The sequence below is a fragment of the Patiria miniata genome, unplaced genomic scaffold, assembly GCF_015706575.1.
Source record: "Patiria miniata isolate m_02_andy unplaced genomic scaffold, ASM1570657v1 HiC_scaffold_11, whole genome shotgun sequence".
Lineage (NCBI taxonomy): Eukaryota > Metazoa > Echinodermata > Asteroidea > Valvatida > Asterinidae > Patiria > Patiria miniata.
In genome coordinates this window covers 3,812,090-3,830,463 of record NW_024037049.1, presented here as the reverse complement: position 1 = coordinate 3,830,463, position 18,374 = coordinate 3,812,090, and the positions used below count along the sequence as shown (strand labels likewise).

General features: G+C 42.5%; 3 protein-coding genes across 3 annotated transcripts; 2 read left to right on the top strand and 1 right to left on the bottom strand.

The window, feature by feature from the left end:
• The first annotated feature begins 1,088 nt into the window (after positions 1-1,088).
• LOC119742415 (potassium channel subfamily K member 4-like) lies at positions 1,089-4,692 on the top strand. Its single transcript, XM_038218336.1, has 2 exons — positions 1,089-1,834; positions 3,313-4,692. The coding sequence occupies exons 1-2, from the start codon at positions 1,516-1,518 to the stop codon at positions 3,960-3,962; spliced, it is 969 nt and encodes a 322-aa protein (XP_038074264.1). The 5' UTR covers positions 1,089-1,515; the 3' UTR covers positions 3,963-4,692.
• A 4,488-nt stretch (positions 4,693-9,180) lies between these two features.
• On the bottom strand, positions 9,181-12,174 carry LOC119742407 (potassium channel subfamily K member 7-like). Its single transcript, XM_038218328.1, has 2 exons — positions 11,210-12,174; positions 9,181-10,509 (listed from the first exon to the last, which is right to left on the bottom strand). Exons 1-2 carry the CDS (start codon positions 11,532-11,534, stop codon positions 9,731-9,733), a joined length of 1,104 nt encoding a protein of 367 aa, XP_038074256.1. The 5' UTR covers positions 11,535-12,174; the 3' UTR covers positions 9,181-9,730.
• A 400-nt stretch (positions 12,175-12,574) lies between these two features.
• Positions 12,575-15,306, top strand: LOC119742403 (potassium channel subfamily K member 16-like). Its single transcript, XM_038218313.1, has 2 exons — positions 12,575-13,084; positions 14,131-15,306. Exons 1-2 carry the CDS (start codon positions 12,763-12,765, stop codon positions 14,967-14,969), a joined length of 1,161 nt encoding a protein of 386 aa, XP_038074241.1. The 5' UTR covers positions 12,575-12,762; the 3' UTR covers positions 14,970-15,306.
• The last annotated feature ends 3,068 nt before the right edge of the window (positions 15,307-18,374 follow it).

The window sequence follows — 18,374 nt, the reverse complement described above, 5'->3', positions numbered from 1 at the left end:
CCAACGCTGGTCGGCCAACCAGCGTTGGAAATTAATACAAAAATACGACTTTTCTTGAAAATGACAGCACACCAGGTGCCATGATTTTACAGGATGCTTTAGACTGTCATTCACTAACAGTCCAGTAACGTATTTCATAATAATTTGGTATTTGTATTATTTAATATTTGCAGATGTTGCATATTCCCTTTAACGATTTCGACAGGTATTACTAATATTTTAGCGAGAATACGTAGCCAAAACTCGTTTGAAATAAAGGACATCCCTCCTGACGTTGACTAGAGCAGGCTAGTCGAAACGTTGAGACCAAAGACAAGTTCTTTTAGAACTTAAAGCAGGACTGTTCTTATCAGAACTAAAACTACTAAGTGAAAGTTGACAATGAGCAGGACAGGTTCTTTTCAGAACTAAATATCTTCTAAGCAGTAGTTATTACCACGCAAAGCCTTAAATCTGACATCCTAGATCCATTGATAATAACGTAGGGCCACTATATTATCGAAAATTCAACATTGTTCATGGATTTATTGTTCATGAAAAAAAAAATTCACATTTTCGCTGAAAGCAAGGGGGCCGTATTTCTTCAACTGCGTGGCTGTTGGCATTCATTACATGTAGAGATCACATACAATGGAACAACAGTGCGCGGCAATACAATGTTTCACTTGATGTCAATGAACCGTCGACCACACCACTTCAGCATTCCGCATGAATTCACAATCTCCATTTTTGAAGCTGCAAGGTAACTTTGCAAACCATAACAACACTGCAGAGGGAATATCTTAGAGTTATTCTTACTTTTATTTTGCATTGATGTCTTTTACTATACATGGCTCAATTTACGATGGGTTTTGTGCCAGAGAAAAAAAAGTTGGAGGAATAAGAATTGCTAATGGGATGGGATTGCTAAACAGAATTTAATGTGGCTCATAATGGTGAAGGATAAAATGAATACTAAATAGGTGATCTCGGTTGATGTTCTATCCCGCTCATTGTTTCGCACGTCACAATGCGCAAGGACAAATGCTTGGAAATGTGCGCAAGTCTGTTCAGACAAAATGCGGGTATATATAGTAAACAGCATTTTGCCATTAGGCAGACCCATTATTTCTGCTTGCTTGCGCATGATGATTTTTTTTACAACAAAAGTAATGCCGTATTTTGCCAGAGAGCAAATTGCTCACCTGCTGTTTTTTTCTTTCTGTTTTTACAAGTAAGGGAGAAATAAATTTAAAGTGATGGCCGTACAATATTGTTTATAGCTCAAAGTGCTCTTTTTATCCGAAACGGTGAGCAAGGTGAAAAGACGATGTAACTGTTTTCTCATGTTCGAATTCGAGGATTTTTTTCCCAACCGACTCTTATGTGGGGAGATTTGACAGAAGACAGCCGTGCTAAACTCCAACCAGCATATTTCTACATTAAAATGGCTACGAGCTGCTTCTGAAGTTTCGTAGGTTGTCGCCTTTGCGTGTATATGTTCGGAGATTTTGGACTTTAATTCCCGGTGACGATATGAAGCTCTGGCAGAAATCTCTTGTGCTCATCCTAGCGCTCTTCCTCTATCTGTTCCTCGGGGCGCTGGTCTTCCGGTTCCTGGAGGTAGGGGCCAACGAAGCAGCCCAGCGGGTCTTCTTGGACGAGGTGGAGGCCTTCTTGGACAACCACACCTGCGTCTCGGAGGAAGACCTACGCGAGCTCTTCCGGGCGGTGGAGACAGCCCTCCTGAGCGGGGCCTTCAAGCTGGACAGCGATCCGACCAACGATCAGGACTTGGTCGTCTGGGACATGCCCAGTGCTGTGTTCTTTACGACCACTGTGGTCACAACTATCGGTAAGACACCGTTGTTTTCGTCTTCTCTGCTCTTTATAACATAGAAAGTAATTGTTGAAAGTTCAGGAAGCAGAAGAATGATGCATGGATTCCGGTGCTTAATAATCAAAACCAACCTCCATTTGTAAACGAAAAGTGAAGCACTGAGAAATTTCGTGTACATGCAGGGTGAGTCAACAAAAACGAAACCCAAATGTCGGGACTATCGTTTTAGTGACGTTCTGCATGTAGCACTTTCGAAATTTAGGATATGAAAGCCCAATTCCTAAGCTTTCTTTTAGTACAAGAATCATTCCAATCACTTATGTACTTTTTAAGTTACGGAATTTTATACACGACCACCGTTTTAAAGTTCTGTCCACGGATCACAAAAAAGGTGTGCGTTCTTTCAGCAAAACGAAAACAATTCACACACATCCTTTTTGTGATCCGTGGACAGAACATTAAAGGGAATATACATCATTTGCTTTTGCTGTAATTTTCAGAAATGGATGGAATTGGGGGGTTGGAAATATATAGCAAATATAGTTACACTGACTTTTTTGAGGTTTTGGGTTCGAAAATGCTATAAAACCAAGAAAAACGATCATTTTCCTGTAGTCTGGTTCCCTGACTCCATATAAGAAGAAACAGAGCAGTTTACATACATTGGGGAATTGTAAGGTCAGGGAACCAGTCTAGCTTGCTCGTACCCGTTCATAGGTTTGTAATCGATTGCAAACAAGTGCGATGGTCAATTGGGGCCAGTATTTGAAAAAAAGCCAGTTGTTTCCAACGCTGATCGGCCGGTCAGCGTTGGAAATTGATACAAAAATACCACTTTTCTTGAAAATGACAGTATACCAGGTGCCATGATTTTACAGGATGCTTTACACTGTCATTCACTAACAGTCCAGCAAGGTATTTCAAAATAATTCGGTAGTTTTATTTTTTGATGTTTGCAAATGTTGTATTTTCCCTTTAAAACGGTGGTTGTGTTTAAAATCCCGTAACTTACAAAATACATAAGTGATTTGAATGATTCTTACACTGAAAGGAAGCTTATGAATTGGGCTTTTATATCCTAGATTTTGAAAGTGTTACATTTAGAACTCTACCTAAAACAGTGGTCCCGACATTTGGGTTTCTTTTTTTTTTACTCACCCTTTAGTGTAAAGAAAGCTGTTTAGTTGTGCAGCTTCAAACTTGTCGTGTTATGTTTTACATTCAAAAGAGTAACGGTAGTCAAATATACGGGGTTCGTACTTTTGAAGGAGAGGGCACTGGGTTGGTTTAATCTGAGTAAACCAAAATTGAATGTTTTGGACATAGAATGGTTGACGCGGTAAACATTTGCTGTCTGCTTTATTGTGAACACGTAAGAATCGGTTTTCATCATAGAAGAGAAAACTCATCAACAAATAATTACTTGTAATTCAAATGTTGTAGGCCTACTCGCAATTCAACTCTTTGTAATTCTTTATAATTTTTTTTTACAGGCTACGGCAATTTGGCTCCTAAGACCCCCCTGGGCCGAGTTGTGTGCATGTTCTACGCTCTGGTAGGGATCCCCCTGACATACTGGCTTCTCTCGGCGGTGGGTGATACGTTCCAGGGATGTTGGCGACCGTGCCACGGCCTGATCAAACGGTGCACCAAGCACCTCAAGCCCGGTTCCACCCGCACTGCGGTGGAAGTCATCATTATCTGCATCTGTCTTTACGTCCTGATCGTCGCTCTACCGGGTATCGTCTTCAGTTACCTGGAGAACTGGGACTTCTTCCAGTCGCAGTACTTCTGCTTCATCTCGCTGAGCACCATCGGCTTCGGAGATTTCGTGCCGGCACAGAGCCCGGAGCTGACGCCTCTTTCACGCTGGCTGTACAAGCTGGGCACGGCGGCCTATCTCATCATCGGTCTTAGCATCCTGTCCGTGGCCATCAAGGGATTCCTGGACTCGCAACAGACCAAGCTGAACAAATGGAAGGCCAGGATAGCGGCAAAGCGGTTGGTGCAACTGCATGATCAGCAGCAGCAGCAATCGCAGCAGCAGTTGGCTGGTGAACATACATTGCAAGATTACGATGACAAGAATAAAGTAGTAAAGATAAACGGGTGTGTAACGGAAAGCGAAGAATTTTATAAATGAACATTAACAAATAAAAATTGTAAGATAACATACCAAAGAGTATTGGAGATAAAACACATGCACTATTATGTTAGTTATTGTTTGTTTCAAATCAAGAACTGATTTGAAGTTATTCCTGGAGACGGAAGATTGGAAACATACAAAAGAATCGCTGGGAATGTTGCATGGGTGAATGTGAATTCGAATAAGGCGTTTTGCCCTTCACTGAGCGTGCATTTGACGATCTGTGCATTTTTCCTTCCCATGTTGCCCATTCTTTGTCTTTGTAACCCGCACACAAGTCAGATGGGGTGTGTTATTACATGGCTGAATCATAACTAAAAACGCAATTTTTGGGTTTACCAGAACGGGTTAATCCAGGCTGGCAAAAATGAGGTTGTCGGTTCAGACCCTATCCTAAAGAGACAACAAATTGAAGGGTGTTGATCCAAGCCCAGGTCATAGAATTCGGTAACATCTGAAAGAGGAACAATGATTTTTTTGTAATTTTTAGCGTGTTTTTAGTCTAGTCCAAGACGGAAGGCTTTTTTATATGTTGTCTTTTATATATCACCATGTGATCCTGGTATATGTTTTTAACTATGTTTAATATGGCACTGAAGGTACATCGTAAAATATATAAATGTAAAGTTAATCAGTTCAGAAATGTACATGCACGTTTTGAAGGTTTGCTTGAACAATTCCTTTACCACCGGGATAAAAAAATAAAGTTCTTAAAAGAGTGAAATGATTTGTTGTTATCGTGTTACTTGTGTTGACGTTCTTATATAGTAGCTCACAGATCTGTCAACAACAATCAGCTTTCAAGTTTTCCGTATATTTATGGCCCACTGCTTCATCCGGGGACCGGGGGGGGGGGCAGCGCGGGGGGCCACTGCCCCGCTCCGAACTTTCATTTCTTCTTCCCCTTATTTAAAATATTAAATCTGAAGAGGAATGTAGACAACTGTTTCTAAATCGGCGCTACTCGTCCCTTTAAGTAAGTAGACAGCGCGCCCCCTTGTGCCAAAATGAGGTGCAAAGGCCGGTGTCATATGAAAATTCGATTCCTGTGAAAATCGGACTCCTTTTTCCATGTTATTGGTTAATCCCTCGCACGTGACCAGTTACTCTCCTAATTATAATACTTAGGCATTCGCAATACTACCAACGAGTCCATACCGGGAGTCGGATATTGACGCCGACCACTCAAACACCCCATAATGGTACCGAGACTGGTTCCGCCCCCCCCCCCCCCCCATGGACTGGTAGCCAGTTCCATTTACAGTAATTTATTGAAGTCCCCCCCCCCCCCGCCATCACCCGAGCGTGTGCATAGATTGATTTGTTTTTATCTTTGATTGATTTATCTTTGAATAATTTTATCTTTGAAAAAGTATGATGTTTACAACGTTTACAATGTTTACAACGCATGAATGACGGTTGAACACATGCCTATAGCAAAAAACCTTAGACCTACTCTCACCATAACCAGCGGCAGGCGCGGATCCAACGGGTCCAATTGAGGGACTGGGAACCAGTCTAGTCCTGCATATAATTTGCATACATTTGGAGTAAAACAGCCCCTCGTGTTTCAGGATCCATTGCCCACTACCTCTCCCAACATTCAAATCCAATGAACAGTGGAGGGACCCGGAACTAGTTCCATTATCCATAAGGTTGCAGACCAGTAAATCGGTCCGAAATTGACGCCGGCCAAATCACAATTTGCATGCCCTCAAAATCTTCATTATTTGAGCATGCTGTGGGCCATGAGCTCGAGGGTTTGTAAAAAATATGGGTGGAAGCCGTGCACAGGACTGTGAGCTTGTAGTTCCGTGAGCTTGTAGTTCCTGTGAGCTTGTAGTTCCGATGAAATTGGGGCCCTTAAAGCGCTCTATTTTGCAATGGAGTGTAGGCATGGCGATGGGCTTCAGGACTATTTTCAGGGGTGATCATCTTCCGATTGAAATTTCTCCTAAAAGTCATCAGTTCATCAGTTGCCCCCCTTCCAAAAAAAAAAAAAGATGATGAAATAAGCTTTAATTTGATGTGTGTCTCGAACACCTTGGAGAGTTGTGAGTATTTTCCCCGAATTTCTGAAGTGGGAGCATTTACCATTGGGATCTATGGAAGTTTATTTACTGGTCTGCAAACTATAAACATTACAAAGGATTCAGTGAAAACAAAAATTGGTGGCGCTCTTCTTTCTATATTCCCGCATACGTTTCAGTGCACAAATAGTCGTTGAACGTGTTCTTTGATTTTGAATCTTCTTGAAAAGGCTATGGATGGTTTCAGGAATCTTTTTAACAGAATAAAGTGTTTTTTACCCAAAAAAAGTATCACAAGAGGAATATATTCCGGTTTAAAATTTAAATGATAGAATGGCCTGCAATGAATGAAAAGTGAAGATAATGATTATTTTCTTTCTTCAGGTTTTTAATGAGAACAGCGACACCACGTCCAAAGGTGTACAGATTTCTTTTTGCCGTCATCATTAGGGTGTAGACCTGTAAATATTAGCTGCCTTGGACTCCAGTGTCAATTAAAATAGGGAAAATACCCACAACTCTCCAAGGCGTTTGAGACACACATCATATTATAGCTAATTTCATCATCTTTCTTTTTTTGTTTAATTTTTGGGGGCTTAACCCTAAAAGGTCCAAGTTACTTTGACCATCTCTCGGCCGGGTGCGGATTCCGCCCCCCCCCCCAAGATCTCGGCCATCGAGTGACGAAAAATTATGAAACTCGGTACATGCATAGAACAACTTATCATAAACATACCCAAGACATTTAATGACAATAGATCAAAGGGTTTTGGTATTATGGCTAATTAGTTATTCATATGCACAAATGGTAATTCTGCTTTGTGCACACTATACGTATATGGGGAAATTCAGTTTTATGGCGCCTAGCGCCGAAAAAAATTTCCTGCGCGGCAACCCGTGATCCAAATTTTATGTTTTTGGTATCAAAAGAATTTTCAAGGCTATCGCGGAAAAAGTTGAGGGGGTGGGCCCCCCGGCCCTTTTAGGGTTAACCTGTGACTTCTGGGAGAAATTTTCATCCAAATATTATGATCACCACTAATAGTAGTCCTGAATCCGGTCGCCATTTTGAAGAAATGATGCCTACGCCCCATTGCAAAATAGCGCAGTTTTGGGCCCAATTTACTCAGAACTCGCAGTCCTATTCACGGCTTCCGACCTTCTTTTTTTTTTTTTTTTTTTTACAAACCCTCCAGTTTTTTGAATAACAGAAAAAAATGGGGGCATACAAATCGTGATTTGGTCCGTGTAGGCAATTTAGGGTCTATTGACTAGCCTGCACCCTTTATCATACCCGAAATTTTGTTATTTTCCTACACACCAGTTTACGGTAAAAGGGAGGATCTGTATATCCTATTTCATCAAAAATGAGGAGGTTATCTGAGTTCGATATCAGGCCTGAACATGGGCAGCTTGTACGCGACTTAATGCCCATCATCCTAACTCATAGGAGAAAAAATCACGCCATTGCTTGTGGGAAATTATGCCGTAAAAAATGGGATGGTTTTATACTTTAATCAGTTTTCCTTTTGAGACGAAGACACTAAAGGTCCAACCCCCCCCCCCTTCAAAAAGTCTCGATTCATCCGGGATTTGTTTTAGCTATGTTGTTTTATGTCCCAGATCTCAACCCCTGAACTACATCTCGTTGAAATCAGGCCCGAAACAAGTCTACATGTGCAGAGCTCTATATCCCTTACACAGCGCCCTAGAAGTGTTATATACGGAAGCGTTAAAATAAAAAATAAGTCATAATTATGACTTATTATTAAGTCATAATTATGACTTATATTTTATAATTACGACTTAGGATATCTCATAAATATGACTTAATACTAAGTCATTACTATAACATATAAGTCATAAATATGACTTAATGATCAGTCAAAATCATGAGATATAAGTCATAATTATGATATAACAATTAATACTAAGTCATTATTATTAGATATAAGTCATAACAATGACTGAATAATGAGTCATAATTATGAGATATAAGTCATAATTATGACTTATTTCTTTTTTTTTTAGTTTGTATTATGTCCCTTTAATGCTTCCGTAGTTATAAAATATGAATTGAGGAAAATAAGCGGGTTTGGATTTTCTCGGCGACGCCTCTGATAACGGCCAAAATGATAAAGTACCTCGGCCTCGCGCTCAAGTGGAAATGTACCAGCAAATGTAGCGAAACTACCACACCATTGTTGTATAGTTTTAAAATCAGGGTTTGCGCAAATTGCGGGTTCTATACATCACCAGGGATCACCTTTTGTCTCACGTTTGATGGAGACAGTTTCGATACTGATCTGGATAGCCATTCAAATCAAAGATGTTTAAAACCTAAAAAAAAAAATGGAATATATATATGGAAAGACAAGACATTGTTCGTGAATTCAACTGATTACTTTATCGTGTTTAAAACAGCGGCGGCGGAACGGTTTTCAAACTGGGGGGATTACCAAAAAGGGGCACTTGCAAATCCGTGCTGAAATTTCGACACGTTTTTTTCACCGGACACTTGGCCTCCGTAAAATCAAATAGCTGGGGGGGGGGGGGGGGGGGGGGGGGGGGGGGCTGGTTCCCATCTTCCAAATTAGGGGCCGCTCTTCAAAACTGGCAATTATGCAAACTATGCATTATGTGCCCATTTTCAGGGCGCATTGTATTAAAGGGTTTTGGGGATCGGTTTTCAGATTCCTCGTTTACATCAAAACTGTCTATACCATTTTAGAAAATACTTGCTGATAGCAAACTATCCGACATTTAGGGCAAGTTTTGTTTTATCCCGAGGGGCACTAGGGTAAATCTGGCGGGCAAGTACGGACATTGTCGGCAAGAGGGGCACTGGGGTAAATCTGGGGGTTAAGTGCGGACATTTCTGTCGGCAAGAGGGGCACTTAGGTAAATCTGGGGGGCAAGTGCCCCCCCCCTCCCCCGATCCGCCGCATCCAAGAAAGACAGGGCATTGTTCGTGAATTCAACTGATCACTTTCATGGTGTTTAAAATGTATCCGGAGTCAATCATGTAATCGCTAGAACATTGCCAAAAGAGCGCTCGTGTGTCAAGAAAATAACTTTAGAAGTCCAGGCACGTAAAACAAACACTTTCAAGTTTGGAGATCATTAATTGTGTTTTAAAGTTTTTGGGCTCCCATTTTTAAATAAAAAATCACACAATGCTAAAATTTTGACTCATGAAGGTTGTCTATAATTGAAACATTCTTGTACATTTTTATTTCAAAGTATTACTTAATTTCGAAGTTAATCACATTTTTTTATGCTTGCGACCTTTTATCGGTCCGTCTGCCTTAAATGGCATTTCCTTTTGCCAGGAATAAACTTGAACTCCATTACCTCCCATTTCAATGGGCCGTTAGCGTACTTGAAACATGTTTTGTGACGTTAGTATTATTATTACATGCTAACATCCTTTTAGCAGGGAAAATGATGAAAAACCTCCTTCCGTCTTTTTCATGCTATTAATGACGTGGGAATGGCGCATCCCATTGAGATAAAAATGTTCACCAAAATGAAAGACATTTCCATGCTCTATTGACTTTCTGACCGGCCCAATTTTTTTCACCTTATAACGAGCTTCTCCCACGAACCCCCTAATTTTGTTGTGTGGTAATTTGAGTGCTACCATCCTACACTATACGGGCAGAGTTCCCAATAGACAAGTTAAAGAAACTGTCGGAACATCATAAGTTTGCAAACTGTTTCCCATTCCGAGGATCATATCTTCGTTTCAAACTCTGAGTTGGAAATATTAACGGAGCCATGGCCCGAGTCACAATCCCCATCACGTGTCACTTCAACGGTGAGTCGGTACGACAGTCCAGTCACTCCCTGTCCCTGTGCGTCTCTCCTAAAGGCATCCATCAGGCCAAACTCCGTGTGATAGCTTCGAGCAAGGTTCGAAATCGCAGACTCCGCGGGGGGAATGTGCCTTGCGGCGCTGGGCGGGCTGGGCCTCAGGGTGTAGCTGCGGCATTTCTGACCGCGCGTCCTGCGGAATCTGGCATGCGCCCGGTGCAGGTTCTTCCGCTGGGAGTGCCAAACCCCTTTAAAGACGATGGAGATCAAGCTCAGGCCCAGGAAGAAGTAGACCAGGATGCCCATCTTGTAGCTCCAGTCCAAGACGTAAGAGTCTCCTTCCCTTTCCTGGCCGTAGATCAAGTCCCCGAAGCCGATGGTGCTGAGGGAGACGAAGCAGAAGTACTGGGCCCGCCACCAGTCCCAGGGTTCGGTCTTGGTGAAGATGACGGACGGAAGAAGGGCGAGTAGCATCCACAGCCCCGTCAGGGTCAGGACACCTAGCAGTACCCGACGGGCTTTCTTGGACCTGATGGCCTTGAAGCACCTGTCCGAGCCTCGGATGAACTTCTTCCAGAGCTCGTTGAACGTGTCGCCAACCACGGAGAGCATGGCGTAACACAACGGTATGCCCAGGATCGCAAAGAAGAGGCAGAAAATCTGCCCGCCGGGAGTTTTGGGTGCCTGTCTCCCGTAACCTATATACCAAAAAAATATGGTTACAAAGTTTAGAAAATGTTCACTGTGTGTTGATGAATCAGGTATTCTGAAAATTAATTAGGAATGCTCTTAGCTTTTGAATGTATTACTTGAAGGGCATTTAGTTATGGACGGTGAAAAATAGTTCCAGTTTTTTGGTCCAGAGAAAGAAATGGTACATGCATGTTGAGAAAGAGACATTCTGACTTGAGGTATATGTAATTTGGATGAGGACCTAGAATTTTAATCATGTCGATCTATTAAATTGAAGAAAAAAAGGTTGTGTAACGATTCAGGAAGTTGGTTATTTACAAATCTTGTCGAAATTTGGTCATTGTGTATGACATGAACACTTTGAAAATGGGTTTATAGATTTGTTGGATTATTGGCAATGCAGCCTTGGCCTATTGGAGGGCTGTTGAAAGGAACGTTGGTTTTCGCGTATTAATGTTCCTATTTTGTGACTTGAAGGAGCTGTATGGATAACTTGAAGACGATACAAACTGTGTGTATACGAGCCTGCTTGTTGTGTGAACAATTGACAAGTATGCGAAAAAAATCATTTAAACCGAGTGCTTAATAAATGCATTCAATGTTAGTGACACCATGGGTTAGTGACACCATGGGTCTAAATTTGGGAGTTTTTGGGGGGCGGCAGTTATCCACCCACGAGGACGCTTTTGAAGAAAAAACACTCACCTATAGTGGTCACAACACTGGAGGCAAAAAGAATGGCGTTCGGCCAGGACCACACCGGGACCAGTTCGCTGTCTGGAATTGCCAAGGCAGAATGGAACGCCTCTCTGGAGCTAGCCACACCCGCCTTCTCTAGTAAGGCTAGCACTCGGTCCGGGGTCGCACCGCAGGCGTAGTGGCCCTGTACGAAGACAGCCAGCTTGTCGAAGAATTCCGTCTGGGCGCGGCTGGTCGCATCGTTCTCGATCCGGATCATGACGAAGGCGCCAACAGACAGATAGACAAACAAGGCCGTGAGGAGCAACAAGCATTTCTTCCAAGGTTTCATCGTTGGGGCTGGTCCTTTCACACGCAAGATTCGTTTGACAGGTCGCCGGCCACTTACAAACGCGCTCGGTCGAACTGTATCTTCGTTGAAGGGAAAAACCTCACAATGTCATCGTTTATTCTGCCAATGTGCAATCTTTCGTAAAAAACAGAACCAACTAAAGACCGCTTTAGGAGTTCATGGTCTCACTCACATGCCTTTTAACCATCATGAATGAAACTGATGCTCACGCAATCCGTTCATGCTTGTTCTGACCGTTTTATAAATCATTCTTCAACCGTCTATAAATTATAACCAGTATCAGAGGCCATTAAACCCAGTTTACTTGCTGGCTGAAGTGTAATGCAGTACTATCCCTTTCTCGCAAAAAGTGCGGGCAAGGGGAAATCCTTGAATATAAAGTAGTCATATACACAACAGGAGGGCGGATTTTGATTTAAAAATCCGTTTAGACTACAAGATATGCAGAAAGCGCAAGAGACTTTCTTAAGCACAATATAACCGTTTCACAAAAACTGGTCAACCTTTCGAAGTTAAGTGATCAGTGTCTTTCAATGCTTATCTTAGAGTGAATTCAGATAACGCTTGGGTGTATGCGTTGGAATTGATCGCGTTACTTTAAAGGGCAGCCGGACGGTCGGGAATGTCTTCGTGTAAAGTGTCAGTGTTGTCATCCATGACAGGTCCTCCGTCATTTTTGTGTCATGTTCGTTTTTTGTTCTCTATCACCGGTAGTAGTATTGTTCAGCAAGACAACGATCATCATCGCCTTCTTTTGAGAGAAATCTACAAGCATCAAACAGTGTTGTTTGTTTATTTTTTTAATATGAATAGGGTCGATTAACACTGTTGCAAGAATATTTCAATGAACATTACCAAAAGACCCAACGGCATTGATGGAAACAACAAAGGTATTTCAACAAAAATTACCGACCTTCACTTTTCGACACGCACGAGTTCATTGGAAATAGACTCCTAAAAAAAATAGCCCATCAAGACTTTATACGCCTCATAAAACTGTCTGTGTGTGACGAACAACGTTTGAAAAGAAACCCGCATGTTTATAAGAAATCTCGCGGTCTCGTGGTTGAGAGCTATGGGCTAAATTTGAGGTGAAGAATCCGCCATTTTTTAAAAGTCATTTACACACTCGATATGTGCTCGTCTCAGCCACCAAACTGTAAAATCTTGCCTGAGTGACAAGACGCTTTCTAGTTAAAAGGCCACCATGATGAAGCCCTGGGTGAAGTCTGTGATCCTCCTGCCCCTGTTCATTCTCTACATCTTCCTTGGGGCCTACGCATTCCTCCGATTGGAGCAGGGGAACGCGGAGGCCGCTCGGGAAGAGTTCTTCGGGTTCCTTGTGCCGTTCGTCCTCAATCACTCCCAGTGCCTGTCGAGCGACGAGCTGCTGTCCTTACTAAACAAGCGTGCCGTGGCCAGGGCGAAGGGCGTGTACACACCATCCTTGTTGGTGGGAGGGCAGTTGTTGAGCTTCTGGAGCTGGTCCAATTCGATCGTGTTTGCCTCTACCATTGTCACGACCGTGGGTGAGTGATGATGCGAAAACACTGCACCAACAGTTGTTGAAAGGTGTTACCAGGGTTATAAGCCCCCTATTTTACCGTAGGCTACATGTCAATATATTCATTCAACGCGGTAGAAGTATTTGTTTTGGAGTGAGCAGTCTGCATGCCCTATCCGCGTAGGTCAGGATTTTTGTCCATCAGTGGCGTAGCCTAGGAGGTCACGTGCCCCCCACAAATTTTCCGTGCCCCCCCCCCCCCCCCCGGGTGCCCCCATTCCTTCTCCAACCTAGAAAGAGTGTTTGTATTAAGTTGTATTAATTTTTTCATAGCCAAAGGCTTACTGTTTACAATGTCTTATGTCAATGGATATAGCGAGGCATGGGGCCCAAGTGGGAAAACTGCAATAGGACGTTTGCGATGTGCCCCCTCGACATTATGATGCCTCCTCTGTGGCCCTCACTAAAAAAAATCCTTGCTACGCCACTGTCTATCTGTCTAAAGGGCAGGCTGCTAGGGATACAGTTGGTCTCTCGTGTTCAGTACTATTTTTGCCTTCCCTTGCTGAAACCATATCGATTATACCACGAAAGTGAAGACTGGAACATTAATGTACAATTTACCGAGCTTATTCACGATTTTTCTTTGACTCCGATATACGGTTTATTTAGAGACAGTTTTTAATTTTGAAAGATAAAAAAAGGAACGACTACTGTGTGAAACAAAGATGCATAATTCACAGTGAGCATGATTTTTTGTAAAAAAAATCAACTTCAATTATTGAATTGATTGAATGATCAAATCAAAATTTGCTTGACATATAGCCCTACACCTGGTTTACAAAATAGCTTTAATTAATGTTTCCAGTTCAGCTAACTGCCTCATTTTTCATGAACACATTTTGCTTTTAGTTTATGACCTATTACATAACACCTTATTTCGTTTTATTAGACGTGTTATATAAAGACCTACTTCAAGCTACATTGAAGTATTTATCGCAAAAAAAAAGAACTGGACACTCTGAAGCAGATTTGTGAAAATATTCTTGTATATCTCTTTACAAAACTTAGGATATGGAAGGTTGGTACCCAAAACTGTGGGCGGTCAGGTTTTCTGCATTGCCTACGCCATTCTGGGCATTCCCCTGTGTTATAAGATGCTGTCGGTGGTCGGGGATACCTTCCAGAGTCTTTGGCAACACTCGCTCAGGCTCTTCGACAAGGCGGTGGCTTGCTTGAAGTCTCATCGCACCCGGAAACTCCTCGGCGTGCTGGTGACCATTTTCGTACTCTGGATCTTTCTCGTGATGATCCCCGCGGTCATATTTGCCAACACCGAGTCCTGGTCGCTGGTGGACGCCCAGTACTTCAGCTTCGTCTCCCTCAGCACCATCGGCTTCGGCGACATCGTCTACGGGATGGAGGACCGACTGATGACGGTCACGCAGGATTGGTTGTACAAGATCGGCATGCTGGCATACTTCCTGATCGGTTTAAGCGTCATCTCCATCGTCTTCAAAGGCGTGTGGCGGGCACAGAAGGACCGCCTCAAGCAGGCGCAGGAGACAACCCGGCGGTTTTGGCAGAACCGGGGCGGCAGGCACCGCAGCTACTCACTGGGCACTCCCGAACCCATGGACGAGGTACTGCAGGCCCGTGGTTTGTTCACGCGCAAGCAGAGCAACCCAACGCAGGAGCCGATCTTCGAGGAGCACTCCTCCGAGGATGAAGAGATTGAGAGGACTATGGCCATGGATGCCATGGAGATGACCGGCAGGAAGGCCTCCGTCTTCTCCCTGTCTTACCGGAGTGTCACCATGAGGCGAATTGTGGCCGACAAAGACTCGGGTCATGGCTCCTGTAATAATTCATTCATGGGAGATAATGGATTTATTAACTCTGAAATCTAGGGGCAGACCGTGGCAAAATAATTGTACCAAAAAGAAAAAGGACAAAAATGACAGTTTGACTATAAACTCGATCTCTGTTTCATATACTTTTCTTTCTTATTCAAAATTTGGTACGAAGAATATTTTGCCCGTAAAATCCACTTCCTATCGCACACTTCAGTGAAATTTAAAGCGGACAAAAGGAATAACAAACCCTGACTCTGGACGTTCGTGAAGATTTTATTTCAACATTACTGCAACTAGAAAATTGCATGAATTATGAACGTACTGTTATTAACTGCATGATTGTAATGAAGAAAATAAATAAATAAATAAATAAATAAATAAATAACGTAAAGGGAATCGTGTGATCTCAATTAAATGTTTAATCTTAATCAGTTCCCTAATTGTGTCCGGCAATGAGACAGTCTGTTGTTTAAATAAGTCTTAAAACAATATCACATTTTCCATCTATAATGTATTAAACATTCCATTTCAACAACACTGCTCAATTCTAGTGAACGAGTTCTCTAACTATAGACAAAATGTGATTTGTCGAAAAGGCTGAGGTCCTACTTGCCAATATGTTAATGTGAGACTAGAATGTATTGTGACTTTGAGGGGGCATCGCAAATCGTGAATATTGACGTCAATATTTACGTCAAAAAAAAAATCAGTTTTAAACGTCAGGGTGAGGGCTGTTTATCATTTGTATTGGGCGTACGGGGGGACCGACAGGGGGATGGGAAAGTGGCAAAGTGGCGGGGGAATTGCAAGTTCACCTGAAATCGTTGTGCAAACACAACCGACATGACATCAACTTGCAAGCCTACAGGAGGTTTACCTCAACCGTCGCACGCGAGAGTAGCCTTGACCAAGGCTATCAGCTTGTTCCCATATGAGCTTGTTCCCGCTACCGCACACGGCGCGCGCAGCAACACAATGTTGTACTATACCGTTAGCCCCAACGACCCTTGCGTGTGCTTTGTGTGCATGTACGTACGCCCCACACTCACTTCCGCAAACAGCCGTACAGTAAGTCGAGGCAGGAGATAGCCTTGACGCAACCGTGTAGGCTGAATATGATAATTAGTTCGCGCTATGGTAAATAGTCTTCTCTCATTGGATAACGGCTGACAAAAATATGAATATTTATTAAATTGCATAATACGACCAAAGGTTTATAAACCAGACGGCCTGTGGTAACAATAATTATTGTAAAACACCCCCTTAAAATCTTAAATAATAGTAGAATAATATTTATAAAGTTACACATAGTTTGGGTCGAAAATGAAATGAAAAGGATGAAAAATTAGACCTTCAAAAAACGGCAAACGGTACAAAACCGCACGCCGGCAAAAACGATGTCACCATGGACAGAGGCCGTCCACTGTAGGCACCGGCCCGGCTGGCGCCATGCAGTGAGACACGCTGCGCTTTCACGTTCAGCGGCCAAAAAAGCGCTCACACTATTGAGTATGTATCTACCGCTGACTTTTTTTGGGGGGGAGGGGTATCTCTCCTTCAGCAAACTTATTCTGTAAGATGAAAAAAAGTAAAACTGCTGCAAACTGCTTACTGACTGGATGGACCTGAAATATATAAATCTTAAAATTAATGTGGCCTGACGTTGCGAACTTAGCAAGTTCTTCTTCAGAGGCTAAAACAGTTTTAGCCTCTGAAGAAGAACTTGCTAAGTTCGCAACGTCAGGCCACATTAATTTTAAGATTTATTCTGTAAGACTTATTTTAACTTGTATGAACAACTTATAAGTTATATGTCGTATGTACGACTAATATATCGACAGGGTACGACATATTTCGACAGGGTACGACTAATATCATCGACAGGTTACGACATATATGTCGACAGGGTATGACATATCAAACATATGACATAATGTCGACAGGTGCCGGTACGACATATATGTCGTGCATAAGTCGAGTCGACAGGGTACGATATATGTCGCATAAGACAAAGTCGTATATATAAGTACGACTTAATATCTCGTGTGTACAAAATATGAATTGTAACTCGTATGTTCGACTTGTTTGTCGATTATGTCCTACATACAACATATCTTGTGAGAACGACTTGTATCTCGTACGATTTACATCTACGACTTACATGTCGTACGTATGTCGTAGGTACGACATACGATTCATACGTACGCGTTAAAATACATGTGTCGTACGTATGAGATGTACATGTATGTTGCACATGGTACGAATTCAGGGAGAGTTTGTTTTTTCACCATGTACCTGACAGTTTCGTATATTTCCATCCCAAAGTCAATAGCTCGTTTCTTGCACTTAATTCATACGGGTGCTTATAGATACGAGTTAACCTGCATTCGATTAAATGGGTACAATTTGACCTGGGTCCGAGTTGACCTATTCCCTACATTCGCTGTCCGGCAGAATAGCACGGGCAGGTAGCGGCGTGATAATGTACGCTGTTGCACCGACAAAATGTCGGCGGACGGTCTTGAACTGTCCAATTCGCAATACATTGGAAAGATATCATTTTGAACAATTGTTCACTCATATAGCGGCATATTTTATTTGTTTGTAATAAAACTGGAAAAATGGTTTAAAATGGGACCATGGTTTGAGTGAACATACATGTACGTGGTGTATACAGTAATTTGCGGGTCATGAATATGTATATCGCGAGTCAAAGTTTACGGGCTTTGATTGGATATCGTGTAATATATGCGCATCAGAAATTTTCGGCCGATTTCGGTCGAAACTATAAAGAAACACATAAGAATTCGCTACGGTTGCGTCAAGGCTATCTTCCGCCTCGACTTGCTGTACGTACGGCTGTTTGCGGAAGTGTGTGTGGGGCGTACGTACATGCACACAAAGCACACGCAAGGGTCGTTGAGGCTAACGGTATAGTACAACTAGTGATTGTGTCGCGGCGCGCGCGGTGTGCGGTAGCGGGAACAAGTTCGTATGGGAACAAGCTGATAGCCTTGGTCAAGGCTAACGCGAGAGCTATACGTGCTGAGCAAAATAAAAGTCGTTCGAGACCGTCTGCTCAGCACGTAGCACACAAAATATCACAGTGTGCGGTCAATTTAGGGTCAAACGAGGATAATCTGGCCACAACTCAATCAGCTTGTCCTAAACTGACATTTTTGATATGGCCATCATCCTGAAATCACGTGACCAGAGTATGTGCTTTCGTTGGCTAGTTATTTTGTAGCTCAGCACGTAGCTCAGTTGACCACACACGGTGAAATATCTCACCTGTTTGATTTGTTTCGCCTCGCGAGGCGTAAAACTCACCCGTGTGCAGTCAACACATAGAGCTATATTAAAGGGAATGTACAACTTTTGCTTTTGCTACAATTTTCATAAATAAATGGGTTTGGAGGATTAGAATGATATAGCAAATATTGTTAAACGGATTTTTTT